The sequence below is a fragment of the Oncorhynchus nerka genome, linkage group LG1, assembly GCF_034236695.1.
Source record: "Oncorhynchus nerka isolate Pitt River linkage group LG1, Oner_Uvic_2.0, whole genome shotgun sequence".
Lineage (NCBI taxonomy): Eukaryota > Metazoa > Chordata > Actinopteri > Salmoniformes > Salmonidae > Oncorhynchus > Oncorhynchus nerka.
In genome coordinates this window covers 12,882,240-12,908,118 of record NC_088396.1, presented here as the reverse complement: position 1 = coordinate 12,908,118, position 25,879 = coordinate 12,882,240, and the positions used below count along the sequence as shown (strand labels likewise).

The 25,879-nt window shown below is 43.8% G+C and overlaps 1 protein-coding gene and 1 pseudogene across 1 annotated transcript in view; both read left to right on the top strand.

The window, feature by feature from the left end:
* The window catches only part of LOC115142258 (bromodomain adjacent to zinc finger domain protein 2B), an 88,876-nt gene extending 86,115 nt beyond the window's left edge, over positions 1–2,761 (top strand). Inside the window, 3 exon segments of the mRNA XM_029682016.2 lie at positions 222–541; positions 815–958; positions 1,153–2,761. Of these exon segments, the coding sequence (XP_029537876.2) occupies positions 222–541; positions 815–958; positions 1,153–1,309 (621 nt within the window). The 3' untranslated portion in view covers positions 1,310–2,761.
* A 1,210-nt stretch (positions 2,762–3,971) lies between these two features.
* LOC115131473 (WD repeat, SAM and U-box domain-containing protein 1-like) lies at positions 3,972–24,805 on the top strand (annotated as a pseudogene).
* The last annotated feature ends 1,074 nt before the right edge of the window (positions 24,806–25,879 follow it).

Here is a 25,879-nt window from a genome sequence, read left to right as displayed (position 1 = left end):
GTAACTAAACTTACCGTAGGCGTTTAAGTACTTCAAAACGAGGTGCCCCCTTCAAAATGCGACGTCTTATCGCAAGGGTTTATCCTACTCCCCAAAACTCCTTAACGAAATGGGAATAAATACACCAAAATCCAAAAGTCCAATTCATTCAATTCACAGCGAGAAGTGTGATCCTCGGGGAATGCAAGACGCCTCCACTCAGCATATTTTGTGTCATTCAGGCGAGCGGTCGATCCCCCGAGAAGAAGAAGCAGCAGAGCCGAGCGGGAGCAGCCGGAGGAGGGAAGAGAAGCACCGAGGTAAAACGGAGCAGGAAGCTATCGTCCGTAGCCAGCGCAGAGGTCTCCGAGGACGATGCTGCCAGCACCAGCAACAGCACTCCAAAGAAATGGAGCAAAGAGCCCAAAAAGAGGAAGAGCCTAGGAGAGGAGAGCCCAGCCACAAACCAGTCCAAGCAGGACAGTACTAGTCCTGTCTGTGGGAAGAAGGCTAAGACGGCCACGTCGGCCAGAGACGACGATAAGGATCTGAACTTGTGCAGGTACATTATGACTGGGGGTTCAGCCTTATTATAATACTATATACCCCGGAAGTGACACGGGCGACACTTACGCTGGTCCCACTTCTGTTTGTGCTCTTGCCGACTCAATTGCCGTCATTGTCAAGCGCAACATGACAACGGGTGACAGGGAGTTGGCATGATAGCACAAACAGACTGGCACTCACGCTAACATGCACTAGCTGCTGCAGTGTCTGATGCATCCCCATGCATACTGTAGTTTATGTGAGGGTCATCTCTTGGTTGACTCCACAGGGTGCTACTGGCTGAGCTGGAGGTTCACCAGGATGCCTGGCCCTTCCTGAACCCTGTCAACCCCAAATCTGTCCCCGGCTACAAGAAAGTCATCAGGAAACCCATGGACTTCTCCACTATCCGAGAGAAACTCGTTAACAGCCAGTATGTACCGTACCATTAGCATGAAAAACAATTTGCATACAATGTGTCTCATTTCAATCTGATACCTGTATGATACGTAAACATTAGGCCATTTGCAAAGATTATTCCTTTCCTTTTCATGCTTTTGTTCACATTGTTTTCCCCTGCGGGATTGTATCTCAGAAATTTGAAATGCCATGCGTCTCAATTTACAGGTACTTGAACCTCGAGACGTTTATCATCGACGTCAACTTGGTTTTTGATAACTGTGAAAAGTTCAACGAAGATAATTCGGACATTGGGCGAGCAGGACACAACATGAGGAGTTTTTTTCAGAAGAGATGGACTGAGCTGTTAAAACAAACCAACTAGGCTAGTTTGTACTACTTTATCCTCACTATACTGTATGGGACCAGCAGTAACCACTTTACACTCACAAGCAGGAGTGACAGTATTGGTCTGAAGACTGTCTTCAAGACCTAAGGTTCAAGTCTCTCTGTCAGCAACCAGGGAATCTTCATTCATTTACAATTGTAATGCTACGTATTGACTTCACTGATGTACAATACTAGTTGTGTAAGAGCAAGGAAATGCACCCAAAGAGTTTCAGACAAAATGGGTGGGTGTTTTTAAAGTGCAATACCATTTCCTAGAAGAATCCACCACCAACAGAGCTGTAACTGGGAACAAAAGCTTTCCAACTAACTGTACATATTATTTTACAGTGAATGTATTTCATTTTGCCAATTATTTATCAGTGGAAGTGGTTTTCATTTTCTAAGAAAAGGAAGAAAACTGCTTTAAAACAACAAAAAATCTTACGGAATGTTTTGCGAACATAAAACAAAAGCCAAGAAAAAAATAAAATGAATTGTTTACACTGCTCTGTGCCTCCAGGGCGCCACAAGATTCATGACGGTAATACTGTAATGCTGCGTTTCAATGTATGTTTGCATCGCTAACATAACCTAGACAGTGAGGCAACAATGGCACATCTGTGTATATACTGTTCATTAATGTTAATATTAAGTCTTGATGGTAAAATGTATGATGTGTACATACAGTACTGTTACAAGACACCTGATATTGTTTATGCCTTAGAATGATTGTAGTGTTTAATTTCAGTCTTAAAAGTGATAAATACATGTATATTGCCTGTACCGTATATCCTCTGCAAACACTGTGGTCTCCTCAATCTTGGTAGTGCCTGCCCTCTCAAAAGTTTGTGGAGGATATTATTTCAATCCTTTGGTTTTGTATCCCTTCAAGTGTGTGTGTGTGTGTGTGTGTGTGTGTGTGTGTGTGTGTGTGTGTGCGCGCGCGCGCCAGTATATGAAATGTCAACCCTCGTGGGCCTCGATTTCTGACATCATCCTATCATCAGTATAGAATGCATCGCGATGCACAGTACCTTTCATAAAAGCATTTATCTCTATTTGCCTTGCCTTGCCACAGACCCAAGGACACTGGAACATTTGTTTAATAACCAGGGTATTCCTGGTTAAATTCCATTTTTAAATTCCATTCGATATCAGGAAGTACACTGAAATCCCAATTATCTTCAATGAGGAAAATTTGGAATTAGAATTAGGTTTCCTTTCTAAATTGACTGGACTTGAAATGGAATTGATCCCAACCCTGGTAATAACCACTGTTTTGCCTACTGGTGGCATCTTGAGCAGTGTTTTGTACCTGAGTCAGAGTACTTGAAGTTATTTTATTTATGAATATTGTGAGGAAAAGTAGAATTTTTTTGTAGGAGCATTATTTTTCACTAGTGTGTGTGGCACGGATCTAATAAAAATGATCTTTTTCAACTCTGTATATTGCTTTACTTCATATTTTGTTTTCTTAACTGCAAACATTTCTGTTGGCAGGACATCTGGGCTTTGTCCTGTATTTGTTTTCACATTACAAAGCCCAGATGTCCTGCCATATGCTATATTATAGGCCTACAAGGTCATTTTAATGTCATTGGACTACTATGTTTGTCTGGAGGGTGGCGGGAGGTTAGTCTCTATCATATTTGAGAAACATGTCAGGGAATAATGGGACATCACCTACCTAGGTGAACTACTACTGCACATTAACCTAACAACTCCCAGTGTCACCATGAGTGTTATGCGATCAGCTATGACGTTTCTTGTTGTACAAAAGGTAAGCTCCATCTGGTTCTAGCAGCATTTGGATGTGGATTAAGGTAAGGTAAGCAACGCTTTCATTTTCAATGATTTGTTTTTAGATTTGGTCATTATAACTATCACTTACACTGAGTGTACAAAACATGCTTTTTCCATGACACAGTAGACTGACCAGATGAATCCAGGTGAAAGCTATGATCCCTTATTGATGCCACTTGTTAAATCCACTTCAATCAGCGTAGATGAAGGGGAGGAGACAGGTTAAAGAATTATTATTTTTTTAAAGCCTTGAGACATGGATTGTGTGTGTGCCGTTCAGAGGGTGTATGGGCAAGACAAAAATGTAAGTGCCTTTGGTATGTAAATAGATGCCAGGTGAACCGGTTTGAGCGTGTCAAAAACTGCAACGCTGTTGGGTTTTTCACGGCTCAACATCAAGAATGGTCCACCACCCAAAGGACATCCAGCCATCTTGACACAACTGCATTGGAGTCAATATGCTCCAGCATCCCTGTGGAACGCATTCAACACATTGTAGAGTCCAAGCCCTGAAGAATTGAGGCTGTTCTGAGGGCAAAATGATGTGCAACTCCATATTGGGAAGGTGTTCCTAATGTTTTGTGCAATCTATGTATATATATATATATATATATATATATATATATTTTTTTTTTAAGCCCATGAAGGTAATAACCTTGACAATTTCATAAAATATATTTATTTTATGAGGTATCACACTATTTATGGCATATTGCTGGTGAATCATTCCATATCCAGTGAATATGTATAGGCTACCTTCAGCTTTGAGGCCGTTAATGCCTGGATGTTTTGCGCCACCTTGTGTAGGCTGAGGTTATATTTTATTTACAGCAATATTTATCAACAGTGACAAAATGGTGCCATTACCGTAAACACTCCACGATCATCGACATGAGGTGTATTGGTGCGCGTTCTCCCCTACACTACTAGCGACTTGCTCCGGAGATAAAGCCATACGAATATGTAACAGGAATGACTTCTCGGAGCGTCCGCTCTTGCCTCTGTCAGGGCACGACTATGGAGTTCACTGCTACAGTTAAAGTGTGTGCAACCTACCTGTCCAGCTGCTCCACAGACGCGGCAACTTTTTTGGAGTTGGCGACAGGTGAGCTAATGGCAAAATTACAGCATCCTGGCTGCAGCCCGTGCTGTGCTCGCGGTCTCCCGATTCCTCCCCCTGCTGTCCAGGAAATCGGATGGAACCGTGGCCCTTTGGGGTTTTCACTTAGGGCATAAACTACTCCCTATGTTGCGTTGCCCTGATGCCCTTGGAGGTTGGTTCTCTAATCTTCATAATAGTAATCAATTAAATATGTATAGGTCTAAGGGATATTCTTACACCGACATCCTATGATAATAAACGTCGATTACGTTTACAACTAATCCCAATGCTCTCTAATATTCAAATGAAGCATCCTTGTCCTCATTGAACCTCAATCTTTTAAACCTTCTCAGCATACAGTTGAAGTCGGGAAGTTTACATAACCTTTAGTTGGAGTCATTAAAACTAGTCTTTCAACCACTCCACACATTTCTTGTTAACAAACTAGTTTTGGCAAGTCGGTTAGGACATCTACTTTGTGCATGACACAAGTCATTTTTCCAACAATTGTTTACAGATTATTTCACATATAATTCACTGTATAACAATTCCAGTTGGTCAGAAGTTTACATACACTAAATTGACTGTGCCTTTAAACAGCTTGGAATATTCCAGAAAATTATGTCATGGCTTTAGATGCTTCTGCTAGGCTAATTGACATCATTTGAGTCAACGGGAGGTGTACCTGTGGGTGTATTTCAAGGCCTACCTTCAAACTCAGTGTCTCTCTGCTTGATATCATGGGAAATTAAAAGAAACCAGCCAAGAAAATAATTGAGATCTCAAGTCTGGTTCATCCTTGGGAGCATTTTCCAAACGCCCGAAGGTACCACGTTTATCTGTACAAACAATAGTACGCAAGTATAAACACCATGGGACCATGCAGCTGTCATACCGCTCAGGAAGGACGCGTTCTGTCTCCTAGAGATGAACGTACATTGGTGCGAAAAGTGCAAATCAATCCCAGAACAACAGCAAAGGACCTTGTGAAGATGCTGGAGGAAACCGGTACAAAAGTATCTATATCCACAGTAAAACGAGTCCAATATCGACATAACCTGAAAGGCCATCAGCGAGGAAGAAACCACTGCTCCAAAACTGCCATAAAAAAACAGACTATGGTTTGCAACTGCACATGGGGACAAAGATCCTACTTTTTGTAGAAATGTCCTCTGGTCTGATGAAACAAAAATATAACTGTTTGGCCATAATGACCATCGTTATGTTTGGAGGAAAAGGGGGAGGCTTGCAAGCCGAAGAACACCAGCCCAACCGTGAAGCATGAGGGTGGCAGCAAAATGTTGTGGGGGTGCTTCGCTGCAGGAGGGACTGGTGCACTTCATAAAATAGATGGCATCATGAGGATGGAATATTATGTGGATATATTGAAGCAACATCTCAAGACATCAGTCAGGAAGTTAAAGCTTGGTCGCAAATGGGTCTTCCAGATGGACAATGACCCCATGCATACTTCCAAAGTTGTGTCAAAATGACTTAAGGACAACAAAGTCAAGGTATTGGAGTGGCCATCACAAAGCCCTGACCTCAATCCTATAGAACATTTGTGAGCAGCTTGTGTGAGCAAGGAGGCCTACAAACCTGACTCAGTTACACCAGCTCTGTCTGGAGGAATGGGCCAAAATTCACCCAACTTATTGTGGGAAGCTTGTGGAAGGCTACCTGAAGCATTTGACCCAAGTTAAAACATTTAAAGGCAATGCTACCAAATACTAATTGAGTGTATGTAAACTTATGACCCACTGGGAATGTGATGAAAGAAATAAAAGCTAAAATTAATCATTCTCTCAACTATTATTTTGACATTTCACATTCTTAAAATAAAGTGGTGATCCTAACTGACCTAAGACGGGGAATTTTTACTAAGATTAAATGTCAGCAATTGTGAAACATTTAAACTCAGTATTTGGCTAAGGTGTGTGTAAACCTCCGACTTCAACTGTATGTAATCTTCATAGCAGGTGTAAAATAAACACTTGAATGGAGTCCCCTCATCTGGGCTTCAGGGGAAACGGAAGCTAGATTGAAGATGCGGTATCCCTGAAAACCACATGTTTCCGTTTTTACCGACTCAGCATAGGCTATCAAAATGCTGCATCATATTCCACTGTTCATCTTCCCAGGTTTAGTGCCGTGACCGAGACCCCAGGGATGGCGTGCTGCTTCACTCCTTGTTTATAACAGGGTGTACACATCTGGAGATATCAAAGTGTGAGACCTGGACATGAAGCAGCTCCATGCGTAGGAGGACGCCAGTGACCTTGGGGTGACCTGCTGCCACTGCACCCCAGTTGGACATGGGTAAAGATTTAAAACATACCTCAGTTAAGTGATCCTCTCCTCAGGTCACCCTTCTCTTCGACACGTTGGGATAGTGCCCAGTTGTAAAATGGAGAAAAGCCATACATAGTGTGAATCCCAAATGACACCCTATTCCCTATATAGTGCATTACTTTTTACCTGGGTCCAATAGGGCGTCATTTGGCACTCGGCCCCTAGTATGGAGAGTTCAAATTCAGACTATAAATGACTTTATTTAGGAAAAAGCTTTCTGTGGTGCTCCTAGAGCTTCGTGTCAGTCAGTGGGGACTTAAAGAAATTACCATTGGAAGGTTTTATTATTATAACCAAATGTACTTAACCACACAGTTATTAATGTCTCACAACTGTTGAAACATTGTTTTACCTTTCATCAATCATAAAGAGTATCCGTTCCTATTTTCAATGCAATCCATCTAATCCTATAATTTGTCAGAGTTCAATTCTAGGTATAGCCTCAAAATTATTCTCCTAGTTCCCAACCCTTCAAAGAGATGAGCACCAACCATGTGAGTCCTATTATGTTTTTTTTTCTTTTCTTGGAAAGTAAACATGATTATTATTCTGATGGAGAGTCAATGTGCTGGGTTTGTTCCGCCGCTCCTTCACAGATGGCAGTTCAGTGCAGTTTCGATTGGCCTCCTGTGGACAGGACAGTCAACTGAAGATATGGATCGTATCACAGCATGCTGTAGCACGTAGGCTGGTCTGGCTTCTGCTACGCACACACAGGAATAGATAGCGAGATTGAACACAGCATCGTCTGCGCGGAGTAAAGTAATTGCATTAGTGTTTTAGAACAAACCGTGTCAGTGCTGGGAAGAAAAAAAACCTCATCAATAATAGATTGCTTTCAGTCATATCAGATTGAAGACCAGCAAGTATATTCCCAGTGGGTTTAAGATATATATGTTCCAATTTGAAAATCAATGAATGTATCCAAACATTGTTTACACTTACTCTTCTGTATTGCACACACATACTAGTTCTTATAGAATTCAATATCTGGTCTTTGTTTTGGACTGTGATCAGCATCTGATATACAGTATTTTAATGTATCTGCCCATTCCATAACCGTAGCCGACAGTCAACAATCCAATGAACAGCATGCAAATGGAAGCAGTCATGCCCTTTAACAAACCACAAACACTGCCATCAATCAATCAAATGCATTTATAAAGCCCTTTTCACCTCAGCAGTTTGTCACACAGTGCTTATACACAAGCCCAGCCTCAAACCCCAGAGAGCAATGCAGATGTAGAAGCACGGTTGCTAGGAAAAATTCCCTAGAAAGCCTGGAACTTGGGAAGAAACCTTGAGGAACCAGGTTGTGATGGGTGGGTCCTTTTCTGGCTGTGCCAGGTGGATATTATAATAGTACATGGCCATTTAAGGCCAGATCGTTCTTCAAGATGTTCAAGAACGTCCATAGATGACCAGCAGGGCCACAGTGGTTATAGAGGGTGCAACAGGTCAGCACCATGAACTGAACAAATATTAGAATGAGTTTGAATGGCCAGATAGTAGGCTTTGCATTACCCTTTGGAAAGTGGTGGATGGTCTTGTGCTACTTTATATAGTGGCTATCCTGTCTCTGTTGCTGTGGTAACAGCAGTTCCTGGGTGAGATGTGCATACTGAGTGGTGTTCCACAGGGATGTGTTGTGGTGCCTTTGTCTTCGGGCAGCAGCCCACTAAAGGAAGCGCACAGGGAATGAAACCAGAGAACATTGGCCACTCATACATAGGCTGCAGAATGGGCAGTGCATACCAAGGCGCTGTGCCTCACATGGTTATTGTTCCACTTTCAGAGGAAATTGTCTTTTGGAATGGCGGAATATTTATAGTCCATTTTTCGCTTCTCTTTTGTGTCAGTAACCTTTCAATTGAACTGGCATTCTGCTTCCTGGTGTTGATGTGCTATTATTCATGTTTCCTTTATTTTCCTGTAGTTTTTTAATGTTTTAGAAATATAATAACCTTCTCTTTATTCGCTGTGAATTTTAATAGCCACATGGGCATCACTACTTACTCAGCCTGTAAAGGCCAAATTAAAAGCAATTAAAAAGTAATAAATGACTGATTTGAATCTTGCCAGGAGGAAAACGTATAATGTAGATCAGATGAATTTGAAAAAGGACAATTGTTTTACCACAGTGCTTGGTTGTCAACCTGCAAATAAATAATTTGTCATAACTGAATTAAAATGCAGTATGTATAGTGTGTAGCCTTCTCCTTAAGGGACAGTCCAGCCAGGATTACATTCGAGGTGTGTTATAGAGCAGTGCACTGGACAACTGACAAATACATTTTATGAAGGCGACAGGCCAAAGTCTCCATACAAACCATAACATTTAACGTATAAAGCACCTTGGATTGAACCCCGGCATCGGTGTCCAGAGTGTTTGTTCTGTGGTTTTATTTATTGAATATTTATTTAACTAGGCAAGTCCGTTAAGAACAAGTTCTTGTTTACAATGACAGCCCACCAAAAGACAAAGGGTCTCCTGTGGGGACGGGGGACTGGTATTTAAACAACAACAAAAACCAACACACATCACAGCAAGAGAGACAACACTACATAAAGAGAACTAAGACAATAAAATAGAAAGGCAGCAACACATGACAACACAGCACAGTAGCAACACATGGCAACAACATAGTAGCAACACAACATGGCAGCAACACAGCACAGTAGCAACACAACATGACAACAGCACAGTAGCAACACAACATGGCAACAGCACAGTAGCAACACAACATGGCAACAACATGGTAGCAACACAACATGGCAACAACATGGTAGCAACACAACATGGCAACAACATGGTAGCAACACAACATGGCAACAACATGGTAGCAACACAACATGGCAACAACATGGTAGCAACACATGGCAACAACATGGTAGCAACACATGGCAACAACATGGTATCAACACAACATGGCAACAACATGGTAGCAACACAACATGGCAACAACATGGTAGCAACACAACATGGCAACAGCACAACATGGTAGCAGCACATGACAATAACATGGTAGCAACACATGGCAGCAGCACAACATGGTAGCAAAACATGGCAACAGCACAACATGGTAGCAACACATGACAACAACATGGTAGCAACACAACATGGCAGAAGCACAATGTGGTAGCAGCACAAAACAGGGAACCAACATTATTGGGCACAGACAACAGCACAAAGGGCAAGATGGTAGAGAAACCAATACATCAGGCGAAGCAGCCACAACTGTCAGTAAGTGTCCATGATTGAGTCTTTGAATGAAGAGATGGAGATAAAACTGTCCAGTTTCAGTGTTTGGTTGCAGCTCGTTCCAGTCATTAGCTGCAGTGACCTGAAAAGAGGAGCAACCTGGGGATGTGTGTGTTTTGGGGACCTTTAACAGAATGTGACTGGCAGAATGGGTATTGTATGTGGAGCATGAGGGCTGCAGTAGATATCTCAGACATGGGGGAGTAAGGCCTAAGAGGGTTTTCTAAATCGGCATCAACCAGTGGATCTTGCGACGGGTATACAGAGATGACCAGTTTACAGAGGAGTATAGAGTGCAGTGATTTGTCCTTTAAGGAGCATTGGTGGCAAATCTGAAGGCCGAATAGTAAAGAACATCTAGCCATTCGAGAGCACCCTTACCTGCCGAGTGGTTACTGACGGCCTTCTTTAACTTGTTAATCCAGGTGTGGATGTGGCAGGGGGCAGGTATAGTCAGAGGGGTGGTCAGTGGGACAGACAGACAGACAGACAGTGGGATGTGGGTGGCGAGGTCTTCTCTACAGGAGGTCTTTGTGAGTTACTGATTCCCAGGCTGTGAGATGCAGCTGCACCCCTCTGACTGGCCAGTCGGTCCCTGTGCTCTCCTGTATCTTCTCATGTGACGGAGAGCTGCTCGTCTCAGGGGGGGGGAAAGCCATCCGTCCTCTCATTACCCAAGCTTTAACCATAGCTCTGGTCCAGGGTGTTTGTCAGGCTTGCTAATGCCGAGCCTTCACAAACGCCCTGGACCAGAGATACCCTTGGGTTCTTGTAGGAATATATACACAGCAATAACAGCACTATAATGTAAGGTGTGACCAAATATTTCTTCAATCCCTGTTCAGTTGGAATAAACTGTTGGTATACATTACATTTACATTACATTTAAGTCATTTAGCAGACGCTCTTATCCAGAGCGACTTACAAATTGGTGCGTTCACCTTAAGACATCCAGTGGAACAGCCACTTTACAATAGTGCATCTAAATCTTTCAAGGGGGGTGAGAAGGATTACTTTATCCTATCCTAGGTATTCCTGAAAGAGGTGGGGTTTCAGGTGTCTCCGGAAGGTGGTGATTGACTCCGCTGTCCTGGCGTCGTGAGGGAGTTTGTTCCACCATTGGGGGGCCAGAGCAGCGAACAGTTTTGACTGGGCTGCGCGGGAACTGTACTTCCTCAGTGGTAGGGAGGCGAGCAGGCCAGAGGTGGATGAACGCAGTGCCCTTGTTTGGGTGTAGGGCCTGATCAGAGCCTGGAGGTACTGAGGTGCCGTTCCCCTCACAGCTCCGTAGGCAAGCACCATGGTCTTGTAGCGGATGCGAGCTTCAACTGGAAGCCAGTGGAGAGAGCGGAGGAGCGGGGTGACGTGAGAGAACTTGGGAAGGTTGAACACCAGACGGGCTGTGGCGTTCTGGATGAGTTGTAGGGGTTTAATGGCACAGGCAGGGAGCCCAGCCAACAGCGAGTTGCAGTAATCCAGACGGGAGATGACAAGTGTCTGGATTAGGACCTGCGCCGCTTCCTGTGTGAGGCAGGGTCGTACTCTGCGGATGTTGTAGAACATGAACCTACAAGAACGGGCCACCGCCTTGATGTTAGTTGAGAACGACAGGGTGTTGTCCAGGATCACGCCAAGGTTCTTAGCGCTCTGGGAGGAGGACACAATGGAGTTGTCAACCGTGATGGCGAGATCATGGAACGGGCAGTCCTTCCCCGGGAGGAAGAGCAGCTCCGTCTTGCCGAGGTTCAGCTTGAGGTGGTGATCCGTCATCCACACTGATATGTCTGCCAGACATGCAGAGATGCGATTCGCCACCTGGTCATCAGAAGGGGGAAAGGAGAAGATTAATTGTGTGTCGTCTGCATAGCAATGATAGGAGAGACCATGTGCGGTTATGACAGAGCCAAGTGACTTGGTGTATAGCGAGAATAGGAGAGGGCCTAGAACAGAGCCCTGGGGGACGCCAGTGGTGAGAGCGCGTGGTGAGGAGACAGATTCTCGCCACGCCACCTGGTAGGAGCGACCTGTCAGGTAGGACGCAATCCAAGCGTGGGCCGCGCCGGAGATGCCCAACTCGGAGAGGGTGGAGAGGAGGATCTGATGGTTCACAGTATCGAAGGCAGCCGATAGGTCTAGAAGGATGAGAGCAGAGGAGAGAGAGTTAGCTTTAGCAGTGCGGAGGGCCTCCGTGATACAGAGAAGAGCAGTCTCAGTTGAATGACTAGTCTTGAAACCTGACTGATTTGGATCAAGAAGGTCATTCTGAGAGAGATAGCGGGAGAGCTGGCCAAGGACGGCACGTTCCAGAGTTTTGGAGAGAAAAGAAAGAAGGGATACTGGTCTGTAGTTGTTGACATCGGAGGGATCGAGTGTAGGTTTTTTCAGAAGGGGTGCAACTCTCGCTCTCTTGAAGACAGAAGGGACGTAGCCAGCGGTCAGGGATGAGTTGATGAGCGAGGTGAGGTAAGGGAGAAGGTCTCCGGAAATGGTCTGGAGAAGAGAGGAGGGAATAGGGTCAAGCGGGCAGGTTGTTGGGCGGCCGGCCGTCACAAGACGCGAGATTTCATCTGGAGAGAGAGGGGAGAAAGAGGTCAGAGCACAGGGTATACCGTAATCATATACGTAGTTTCTTTTAAATAGTGCTTTTCTCCTATTTGGCCACTAGGGGGTCTCTACTCTGAAGCCTTAAAAAGCAGAATTTAACATTCTCAATAATCTGTTGCTTGTGTTAAATTGGAGAAGTAGAAGTTTTGTTTAATATCTGTTCTTTCTGCGTGATTAGTTGTGTCTTGTAATGCTGAGCTGTTGGAGTGAATAAAATAAATCACTGTTGTGTTTTTCAACAGCTCCGTGGATAAGACGGTGACGGTGTACAATGTGGTATGTGAAACAGTCGTTGATGTGGTCTTAGTAAGTTGTTTTTTGCTTTTGAAACAGACGTATCCATCCACACGCCACTGTTGCTCTGGTACAAATCAGTCTCTTAACAGTTAGAAATGCCAGACATTGTTCTTTGTCAATGTTTGTTTATTTCTTCCTATGTAGAGCAATGGAGTTCGTCTTCACACGTTGAGCAATCATAATATCAAATCAAATCAAATTTTATTTGTCACATACACATGGTTAGCAGATGTTAATGCGAGTGTAGCGAAATGCTTGTGCTTCTAGTTCCGACAATGCAGTGATAACCAACAAGTAATCTAACTAACAATTCTAAAACTACTGTCTTATACACAGTGTAAGGGGATAAAGAATATGTACATAAGGATATATGAGTGAGTGATGGTACAGAGCAGCATACAGTAGATGGTATCGAGTACAGTATATACATATGAGATGAGTATGTAGACAAAGTAAACAAAGTGGCATAGTTAAAGTGGCTAGTGATACATGTATTACATAAGGATGCAGTCGATGATGTAGAGTACAGTATATACGTATGCATATGAGATGAATAATGTAGGGTAAGTAACATTATATAAGGTAGCATTGTTTAAAGTGGCTAGTGATAGAAGGTACCAGGTACCAGCCTGTTACCCACTGTTGTTATATAACTCACTGCGACTGTATGCGTTATTTCCCGCCTTCTCTTAGATTAGTGACAGCCTGTGCCTTCTTGCCAACCCTGCCATGGATGGTCACTGGATCCACGGACAAGACGGTCAACATCTGTCACTGGCAGAGGGCACAACAGAGAGACATAAAAAGCTCAGTGTTCAACACCATAGTCCCCTCCAAGCTCGTCACCAATCATAGGACCCTGGGACTGAACACCTCCCTCTGCAACTGGATCCTGGATTTCATGACGGGCCGCCCCCCAAGTAGTAAGGGTATGCAACATCACCTCCGCCACGCTGATCCTCAACACAGGGGCCCCACAGGGGTATGTGCTTAGTCCTCTCCTGTACTCCTTGTTCACCCATGACTGCATGGCCAAGCACGACTCCAACACCATCACGTTTTCTGACGACACTGTGGTGGTAGGCCTGATCACTAGCGACGATGAGACAACCTACATGGACGAAGTCAGTGACCTGGCATGGTGCCAAGGAGCTGATCGTGGACTACAGGAAATGGGGGGCGAGCACGCCCACATTGACAAGACTGCAGTGGGGTGCAAATCACTAAGGTGCAGGTGCTTCTACACCTGCATTGCTTGCTGTTTGGGGTTTTAGGCTGGGTTTCTGTACAGCACTTTGAGATATCAGCTGATGTACGAAGGGCTATATAAATAAATTTGATTTGATTTAAGGACTTTTTCAATTTTTTTATTTCACCTTTATTTAACCAGGTAGGCTAGTTGAAAACAAGTTCTCATTTACATCTTCGACCTGTCCAAGATCAAGCAAAGCAGTGCGACACAAACAAAAACACAGAGTTACACATGGAATAAACAAGCGTACACAATAGAAAAAAATTAAGTCTATATACAGTGTGTGCAAATGGTGTGAGTAGGTAAGGCAATAAATAGGCCATAGTCGGGAAGTAATTACAATTTAGCAAATTAACACTGGAGTGAAAGATGTGCAGATGATGATGATGTTCAAGTAGAAATACTGATGTGCAAAAGAGCAGAAAAGTAAATAAAAGCAATATGGGGATGAGGTAGGTAGATTGGATGGGCTATTTACAGATGGGCTATGTGCAGCTGCAGCAATCAGTTAGCAGCGCAGATAGCTGATGTTTAAATTTAGTGAGGGAAATACGAGTCCACACACACACACACACACTCTTCACCGCACTCAGTCGTGAAGAAGGCACGACAGCGCCTCTTCCCCCTCAGGAGGTTGAAAAAGTTTGGCATGAGCTCTCAAATCCTCCAAAAGTTCTACAGCGCCTCCATTGAGGGCATCTTGACTGGCTGCATCACTGCTTGGTATGGCAACAGCATCTTACTTATTTTCTCGTGTTCTTCTTATTTGTATTTATTGTGTTTTTTTGTTCTACCTTGTTATTTTTAGTATTACATTGATATTGATTACTTTTGGGTTTATAGGTTGCAAGAAAGGCATTTCACTGTACGTCTGTGCACATGTACATTTAAACTTAAAAAAGCACTGCAGCGGAATGCAGCTGTGTCTTTTGACATCAGGGCCTGGCTAGACTAGTGTTTACAGAGGGTTTTCATAGAGTGGACATGTTGACAGAGCACATTCCAAGCTCTTTGAACACAGTCTCCTTTGAAAGAGATTTAGTGTTTTCTGGTGATTTCTAGCTGAAACCAGGAACCCCTCATGTCAAGGTAAGAACAGGAAAATGTTCTTATCATTATATCCAGTGATTGGTGCAAGGGCAACATTGTGGTATAGATATTGGGGATGAACAATAGACTGGGTTCGGGGTGGTCCTCCCCCGGAATTTTCAACATTTTAAAACGCATTTCCTGCAATTGTACAGTTTGACATGACTTATTATGCCTCTCTTGATGGGTATTCGGAGGGGTATTTTGAGTGTAAGTGGATGGATAAGTTGAAGCCTCCCTCTACCAATTTTTTATTTTTTTTAAACAGCTCTGGAAACAACCACTGCAAAATGATCAGTTTCTCTGGTTGTACTGTTAATATGTATGTGTTTGGGTAAGATGAACCGTTTTGTTTTATTCTATAAACTACTGACAACATTTCTCCCAAATTCCAAATAAAACTATTTATTTGCATAAAATGATAACTGGTCAAAATAACAAAAAAAGATGCGCAGTGATGTCAGACCTTGAATAATGCAAAGAAAATAAGTTCATATTCATTTTTAAACAACCCAATACTAATGTTATAACTTTAAACAAGTTTAGAAATCAATATTTGGTGGAATAACCCTGATATTCAATCACAGCTTTCATGTGTCTTGTCCTGCTCTCCACCAGTCTTTCACATTGATGTTTGGTGACTTTATATCACTCCTGGCTCAAAGATTCAAGCAGCTCTGCTTTGTTTGATGTCTTGGGTCCATCCATCTTCCTCTTGATCACATTCCAGAGGTTTTCAATGGGGTTCAGGTCTGGAGATTGGGCTGGCCATGACAGGGTCTTGATCTGGTGGTCATCCATTCACACCTTGATTGACCTGGCTGTGTGGCATGCAGCATTGTCCTGCTGGAAAAACCAATTACACACATCTTACCATATGGCAGAGAGAAAACATTGCTGTTTTATAGCTCATCTCATGCTATTCTCCACATTTTGCCATGAGGATAAGAGAACATTTCGCAGTAATATTCTGTTAACTCATACCCAAATAATGTTGTTGACTCATCCTATTCTTATATTTGTGTCCAAAGCATCAATTGGATAAAACAAAAAACACTTTAAAAAAAATCCATCTCAAACTTGTAACACAAGCAGACTGTTAAAAAAAATATTGCTATTTCCTTATAGAGAATGTCTGGCATACGCCCACACTATTCTGTTGTTGGGGTAAACACCCCACTCCATTCTGTTGTTGGGGTACATACCCCACACCATTCTGTTGTTGGGGTACATACCCCACACCATTCTGTTGTTGGGGTACATACCCCACACCATTCTGTTGTTGGGGTAAACACCCCACACCACTCCAAAACAGAAAAACTGTTTTTTAACTTACTTAATGAAACATTTTGGGAAGAAAAACTATTTCACTCGTATTGTAATTATATGTCATATTTCATAGAAATCTGGAAACACTGGACAGTTATTTTAAAGGTCGACATTGGGCAAAAACGCAAAAATAACTCCTACTGTATAACTGATCAATGCACTATCATACCAGGTCATTTAATGCCTAAAAACAAAATTATGATTAAGATATTTGGCTACAGAAGTGCCAATTCTTACCGATCTTACTGAAAACAAGTCCTGTGAATTGACAACATATGCTGGAGGAGTTTCTGACTAGCTACAAGTGGCTAGCTTAGCTAACAAACTAGCTATGTCGGATGAGGCACGCATGACCACAATGACACATCGATGAACCTCCAAAGGCTCACTCCATTTCTGTTTGAAAATTGAGGAGGAGCTGGACCGTTTTTCGTGCCCAAATTTGACCGTTAAAGCTAATTTCCTGAAATTCTACACATTTTGACATGACTTTTGACATGACTTATATATTACTTATATATTACCTATAAATTTTTTATTTGAAAGAAATTATTGGGGGGGACAAATCAACATGTCCTGAATATTGGGGCGGAACAATCACCTGAGGCAATTTAGCCTATGGAATGTAGGGACAGTCAGGAGCAGCAGCCTCCAGATACTGGGAGTGGGGTGAAGTTGCCCATAGATGCTGATCTTGGGTCAGTCTTGCATTTTCCCTCACTAATGGGGTATGTTGGGAGAAGGGAAGCTGATCCTAGATCTGTACATAGGGGAAAATCCACCCCAGAGCCAGATACTGAGTTGATGAATGGATGAGATGTCCGGAGGCCTGAATGAGTGGAGGAGGCAGTAAAAATAAATTATGATGACCTGTAAAGTGAGAGATGTTGATGAAGAGGCCAGTACATGGGAGCCAGTCTGAGAGTGGAACCCCTCCAGATAAACAAAGAACCCTCCCCAGTCTTGGCACAGCTTCCCTAACCCCCCCCAGTCAGCTACAGTAGGCTCCAACGATATTTACAGTTAACGTACCACCCGTTCACAAAAATGGATAGCACCTACGAACAGTGGCTTGCTATATATAGCATGCAGACAGACATCGAGGCATTCAGATACTGTTCGATTGAATGTTAGGTCACTCATTTTGCCCCTTCTAAGGGACTTTGAGGGTGGTATTATTGTCATGCCAGACACACCAGATCCAGTATCTCAAAAACGGCTGCCCTCCTGGGCTTTTCATGCACAACAGTGTCTAGGCTTTACCCAGAATGGCGCGACAAACAAAACACATTCAGTCAGCGGCAGTCCTGTCGGCGAAAACAGCTAGTTGATAGGAGTGGCAAGAATCATGCAAGGTAATAGGCAGGCCACAAACGGACAAATAACGGCGCAGTACAACAGTGGTGTGCAGAACGGCATCTTGGAAAGTACAACTCGTCGATCAATGGCATGGATGGGCTATTGCAGCAGACGACCACAACGGGTTCCACTCCTATCAGCTAAAAACAAGAAGTGGCTCCAGTGGGCACGCAATCACCAACACTGGACAATTGAGGAGTGGAAAACATTGCCTAGTCTGACGAATCCCGGTTCCTGTTGCGTCACGCTGATAGCAGAGTCAGGATTTGGAGTAAGCAGCATGAGTCCATGGCCCCATCCTGCCTGGTGTCAACGGTACAGGCTGGTGACGTTGGTGTACCGCCGTCCAATCTTCAGCAACTGTGTGATACCATCGTGTCAGCATGGACTAACATCCATGTGGAACGTTTCCGACTTGTAGAATCCACACCCCGAAGAATTCAGGATGTTTTGGAGGCAAAGGGTGTCCGACCAGGTACTGGACGGGTGTACCTAATAAACCGTTCGGCGAGTCTACATAACCTTCCTAAGAGCCAGTCAGCCACAGAGACGCTGGTTGTGTGTCTCAAATGGCAACCTATTGCCTGTATAGTGTACTATAGGGTGCCATTTGGGATGCTGTGGAGAGAGGAGTTGTTACTGTATAGTACAAGCAGACTTGATAGGAGGGCACTTACTGTTCTGGTATGTTTTGACTGAAAGTGTTGCTGCTGTTTCACCATAACTTCATTAACTTCATTTCCTTCCTGTTTGGCCCTGTCCGGGGGCGTCCTCGGATGGGGCCACAGTGTCTCCTGACCCCTCCTGTCTCAGCCTCCAGTATTTATGCTGCATTAGTTTGTGTCGGGGGGCTAGGGTCAGTTTGTTATATCTGGAGTACTTCTCCTGTCCTATTCGGTGTCCTGTGTGAATCTAAGTGTGCGTTCTCTAATTCTCTCCTTCTCTCTTTCTTTCTCTCTCTCGGAGGACCTGAGCCCTAGGACCATGCCCCAGGACTACCTGACATGATGACTCCTTGCTGTCCCCAGTCCACCTGGCCATGCTGCTGCTCCAGTTTCAACTGGCCTGGGCCCTAGGACCATGTCCCAGGACTACCTGACATGATGACTCCTTGCTGTCCCCAGTCCACCTGGCCATGCTGCTGCTCCAGTTTCAACTGTTCTGCCTTACTATTATTCGACCATGCTGGTCTTTATGAACATTTGAACATCTTGGCCACGTTCTGTTATAATCTCCACCCGGCACAGCCAGAAGAGGACTGGCCACCCCACATATGCTCTCTCTAATTCTCTCTTTCTTTCTCTCTCTCTGAGGACCTGAGCCCTAGGACCGTGCCCCAGGACTACCTGACATGATGACTCCTTGCTGTCCCCAGTCCACCTGACTGTGCTGCTGCTCCAGTTTCAACTGTTCTGCCTTATTATTATTCGACCATGCTGGTCATTTATGAACATTTGAACATCTTGGTCATGTTCTGTTATAATCTCTACCCGGCACAGCCAGAAGAGGACTGGCCACCCCACATAGCCTGGTTCCTCTCTAGGTTTCTTCCTAGGTTTTGGCCTTTCTAGGGAGTTTTTCCTAGCCACCGTGCTTTTACACCTGCATTGTTTGCTGTTTGGGGTTTTAGGCTGGGTTTCTGTACAGCACTTTGAGATATCAGCTGATGTACGAAGGGCTATATAAATAAATTTGATTTGATTTGATTAAGCCTCCCTCCACATGTTTGCTTCTGAGAGTGGAATTCAATGGGGAAGTCAGTGGTAGTGTTATTTTGGCCAGATGGACAAGCAAGCGATAGTGAATGACTAAAATAACAGATAGAGAAGAAAAGAGAACGCGATGGAGGGTGAAGGGGAAGGAAAGAGAGAGGTGAGGAAAAGCAAACAACGCTGTGTTAATGAGAATTAACTCCAGTCCCGCTGTTATCATTCAGAGCCTAATAATGGGAAACGTGAAGCATGGTGCTGTGTGGTGCCATTAGCAAGCACTGCGACACAACCGTGTGCATTTTATCTTAGCAAAACATGAAAAATGATAGCCGCTCGCACAATGTCGTGTGAAGGTTGCCTCTGATGAACATTGTGCCTGCGAAGGCCAGAAAAACACAACATTGTCAAGGGGAGGGAGGCTCTGAGGAAGACTGATAAATATTCCCAGGGCATGCAAATGTCATTACCGTGCTGTTTATAAAAAGACGATGTATATTTGGGTGAACAGGTTAGAAAGTACTAGTCTGTCTTTTATCGCTGCATGCAAGAATTAATGGTAATTTGTTATCAGCACAGGAGGGCTTCCTTTTTGGGAAGTATTTAAAAAAAAAAAAATCTTCCATCAAACAAACACATTGTACAGCATACAAAATTGAGCATGACATCCAGACATACCATCCAGCAAAACACACATACGCAATCTAATACTACTTCAGCAGCATATAAGCTACAATACAAAATGGGTTCACAAACGCAGTATTACCATACAACATGGGCATCACCTCCCATTCCCAGAAACAACATGACAAAGATTCTCTTAAAATGTTAATTTCTACCAGTGAATCTAGCAAGCGGTGGTTCATAAAATGCCACTTCCAGCATTGATTCTATCCACTGTTTCAGAATAGTAGTGGCATGGCCTTTCCAACATCTAAGGATCAATCTAGTCGCTGTAATGATACCGACAGCCCAGTGCAAATTCTTCATTTGATACATTAGGTGGCAGAACAAAATTACCTAAGAGACATATTCTTAGTGAAATTGGGATTGTTGTTCCCGACATTCTCCCAAATATTTCAGAATATCCTTCCAGAAAGCTAGCACTAATGTACATTCCCATATTGCGTGTAAGAATGTCCCTGTGTCTTGTTGACATTTCTAGCACATGTTATCGTCGATCAACCCCGTTGTAATGAAGCCTCGTTGTAGTCCAATAGAACCTATGTAGTATCTTGTATTGACTGAGCACCCTCCTGGCTTCCCTTATGTTCCACCCTGAGTCAGCCAAAATCTTAATAAAAAATGTTTAAAAGTTGTATTTAACTGGGCAAGTCAGTTAACAAATTCTTATTTATAATGACGGCCCACACTGGGCAAACCCTAACCAGAAAAACGCTGGGCCAATTTTGCGCCGCACCATGGGACTCCCGATCACGGCCGGTTGTGATACAGCCCGGGATCAAACCAGGGTCTGTAGTGACGCTTCTAGCACTGTGGGTGCAGTGCCTGAGACCACTGCGCCACTTGGGAGCAAACAAGGGATCATCCACAATTTCACATTTAAGATCAGTTTGCCATATTATCCTTAGGTTTATACAGTCTTTACTGTGCAAATGCCAAAATATTGAGTTAACAAATGGCTGCTTTATGTTTGGGTTTATTCCAAATGTTCCACTATTGGATTCTTTCCTGGATTTAATTGACAGCTGGTTAACAGACATTCTCTCAATTGTAAATATTTCCAGAAATGTCCCTTGTCTCCCATCTCTTTTTAGACCAAATCTGAGTATGACCTTCATTGTATTGATCACCTAGTGTGAATTCCTTTCATTAGCCATCGATTCCAGTAAACAGATTTCCCTATACTTCCCTATCCGTACACCTGGATTACGACACAATGCATATCTTTGTTTTAGATGCAAAAATCCACATCTTATGTACTGTACTGTTCTCCAGATCTATTTTGAGTGTAACAACATTGGATTGGGAGTTTCAACAAGCCTTTCCCCAGAAATATTATGTCGTAATATCAACAGGATGGAAAGGATACGTTTGTTCTCGTTCTATTATGATCCAATCCAGCATCCTCTTTACGCCAATGCTTTTCCAATTAGCCATTTCAAATGATACATTATGTAATTTATCATCTGGTGAAAGCCAGGCCTAGTCTATCCCCTGGTGAAAACGTCTTCATATTGAGTGAGGGCCTTCTTTCTGTGGAATGTGTGGGAAGTGTTTGTAGGAATCTGATAAGTAGTATTGCAGGAAACGGCAGGAGGGACCAGGAAGGACTCGAGGAGGCACGTGGGAAGGCCCGTCCTCCCTTCCTGTGTTTGTGCATGTTCCCCAGAAACAGGAAGGAAGCTGTCAGGACCAGGTCATTCAAGGCTTCTGGTGAGAGATTGGCCCGAGGACGTCTCATCCCGGCTGAGTGAGGAGAACATGGAGGAACTGGTCACCACCTTCACAGCCAACAACATCGACGGCCCCATGTCTATGATGTGTTTTGCAACATTCCATTCATTCTGTTCCAGCCATTACTATGAGCCCGTCCTCCGATTCAAAGTGCCATCAGCCACCACTGCATGACACTCAGAACACACAGATCTCAGACATGTCTGACCTGAGGCCTCCACTCCTCATTTATAATGAAGGGACCCAGGAGTGGACCCATAGGATTTACTGAATTATGCTTTTACAGTGCTTTTCTATTGGAATGGAATGCATGCCACAGAGGCTTTTATCTGAGTTCTGATCTTCCCACAATGCTCCCAAAATATATCTGTAAATCTGCTTTAAGGCTGCCAAGCTGCGACTTTCCGAACCTCCAACATGTCCCATCGGCTATTACTTGCTTATATAATTTGCTTGTGACAATTTCATCAAATGACTGGATAATCCCTCTGAAAATTTGATTTGTGGATTCGGACAGAATTAGCTTTTTCATGCTATTACCTCAACCATGCTTGCTAGAAAGAAAAGTATAGGTTTGTTCTGCGTCTTCACTGTGATATGATCGCAATAGATTGAGATACTGCCACACAGACTATAGTTTTGGGAAACAGTCTGCATCATTACAAATTAAATCAGGACTAAGGAGACGATACGTTTCTAAAACCCCACTGTCCTTTCCGCTGTGCATACCGTATGATTGCCTGAAGATGCTGTTTGTGGATACACACTGAAATAAATTAGATTCTCACCGCTCTCCTTCATGAAATATTCATGAAAAAAAGTTATTCACAGACATCTTTCACCAGATCTCTGTTGCGGCTTAGGGGAGGCTTCTCTGGTACAACAGCCCACCATCTACAGCTAACCTCAGTCTGCCGCATTCCAGTTGATGGTTGCTTTGCCTATGTAGTCTTGATACAGTGATTGGCAACTGTGAGGGTTCGTAAATAGCCAATAGTGTTTCTTTTCGCAAACAATCGTGAATGTCATCTTATTTGCGTCAATGCAGGCACAAAGGAAGATGCATATTGCACATAGATGTGTATTCTCTTATCCACATTAGTAAATTGAATGACTAATGGGTTCAGCAAGTCATTGAAAGGAGACATTTTGATTGGCTACTGTCCCCACAGGGATTTAAACAATTTGTGATTGCAGTGCTGTATCTATAATGCTGTATCTGCACTGGGTTTCTTGGGGGGGAGGGGGGCTTCTGCATGATTGCAGGTGAGGGCTCGTTAATTCAATCTATCAAAACGCTGAAGTCATCATAGCCTAGTGCCATAAGCTCAGTGGCAGGTGGTGTGGTTTCTTTCTTTCTTTCCCTCCACCAACACAGCTGCCTGTCTGTTCCTTACCTCAGCTCTGATGTGTTGTTTGTGTAAAGGACCCGTTTCCCTTGAGCGCTGAGGCACTAGGCAACTTAACCTTGATTAACAAACAGAGCATTCCATATGTAGGAGCAGGTCTTCCACAGGAAGAGGTCTGATTGTGGAGCTGATCATTCCTTGGTTTGCATCCTGGTCCCTGCAGAATGGCCTGACAATGAGACTGTCTACTGTCTAAACAGAGGCCTTCCCTGAATCATCCACACTGCAGCCATAGACACTATCTGTAGGAGGCAGGAGTCCCTGTGGCTGGGACTCTCATAAAGGTGGCCTATTGGCACCTGCTGTTGACATATTGGTACCCACCTCAAATTTTTGGCCCCGGAGACGCACTATTCAAACCTATTCCATTGTGGGACTGTAGGCTTTAGGAGTGAGCAGCGGTTGCTTCGCTGTGTGCAAGTGATAGCGCGCATCTTCCTGGTAGCTGGCTCTCTAACCGTGGAACGTTCCAACACTTATGACCGCTCCAAGAAGTGCTCAGGAGATCTATTCAGTCACCTGCTGCTTTTGAAAAGCGGAGCTTTAAAACCATCTACAGGCTGCGAACGGGGAGCCCCAGTCAGATGTATGAATCTGTATCTTATCTGGGAAACCCAGCAGTAAGGAGTCACCGTTTTATTGAACAGTAGACGCAGTCACCTCCGTGACATTGGGCTTCCTGGCCTTTTCTATGGAAGCACTGACATTAAAGTGCCTCAGAATGGCTTTTCCCTTCATAAATGTCCACACACATGATGCGTTCTGTTCTACTAAAATGTACTGTTACGGTATGAGTACATTTCCCTGAAGCTGCCTCTAACTCCAAATGACTCGGGGTGGTTTTACCACAAATAGGGGCTCCATTCACTCCGTATCGCGGCAGTTCAGTGTCGGAGCGTGATTGAAATTAGAAGGCAAGACGGCATTCATTGTAAACGCTGCACATGTCGGCTCAATCGGAAATGACTATTTCTATCGCACACGATCTGTAATGATTCAGCGATACAGATTGAATAGGGTCTTATATGTTATAATGTTGTGTTGCCGTAGTCTGTGGGTCCCCGTGGTAAAGTCTTGAGGAAGGTGGAGGCTCTGAAAGCAGCGTTGATGGGACCAGGTGCTCCATATGAGTTCCTTTGTCCCATCACCAGAGAGGTGTTGAAGGACCCTGTCATCGCTGCAGGTGAGGGAAAGGGCATGAACACATCTGCCGCCTATACATGTCCTTGTTCATCAATGCTAATATAGACTTTTTATTTTAGCACTTGTAACCTGCTCCAATTATTATACTGTACATAGCCTATAAAAGTAATGATGTCAATGTCTGATGTATAAAATGTGTCTAAAATCAACAGATGGATATTCCTATGAGAAAGAGACCGTTGAGAGTTGGATCAGCCCTAAGAACACCCCAGTCCCATGACCAACCTACCTTTACCAACCATTTTGGTCGCGCCCAACAGGAGCCTGAAAACCGCTATTGGCCGTTGGACTGCCACTCAGTAATGGTCTGAAGACCACTGAAAGGAAAGGTTGTACTGACCAGCTGACCCTCGGTGCACTTGATCCTGGAGGCCCCGTGCAATATTGGTGGTTGGAAATCAACTCCGTAATAGATTAGTGCACATGACTAATGCCTTTATCTGAAGAGCCCACATTTCAAATCAAGCCAAATTTGTACAATGTGATTACTGACAATCGATTCATTGCACAGTTCTATACTATTGATTAAATTACGGTGATTATCCATGAATGAGTCGTGTGATGTCGTGTGCATAATGTGCAATAGGATTTTGTTGGAATAAACTAAACTGGATTCTGAATGGTCTGCTTAATGTATATCAGAGGATCAAGAGATATTTAATTTAAAAAGCTATATATTTTTTTGATAAAACTGTATTAAATATAGTAAGATCTATACAAAGATAATCCATCCGGCTGACAGGTGTGGCATATCACGTCACCCCGCTCCTCCGCTCTCTCCACTGGCTTCCAGTTGAAGCTCGCATCCGCTACAAGACCATGGTGCTTGCCTACGGAGCTGTGAGGGGAACGGCACCTCAGTACCTCCAGGCTCTGATCAGGCCCTACACCCAAACAAGGGCACTGCGTTCATCCACCTCTGGCCTGCTCGCCTCCCTACCACTGAGGAAGTACAGTTCCCGCGCAGCCCAGTCAAAACTGTTCGCTGCTCTGGCCCCCCAATGGTGGAACAAACTCCCTCACGACGCCAGGACAGCGGAGTCAATCACCACCTTCCGGAGACACCTGAAACCCCACCTCTTTCAGGAATACCTAGGATAGGATAAAGTAATCCTTCTCACCCCAATGGCCTGGACAAGCCCCCCCCCTTGAAAGATTTAGATGGACTATTGTAAAGTAGCTGTTCCACTGGATGTCTTAAGGTGAACGCACCAATTTGTAAGTCGCTCTGGATAAGAGCGTCTGCTAAATGACTTAAATGTAAATGTAATATCAAAAAGCTGATTAAACAGTATTATCATTACAGAGGTTTACTTTGTGCTTGGGACAATAACAGGTTACTCTAAAATGTGCAGTTTTGTCACACAACCCAATGCT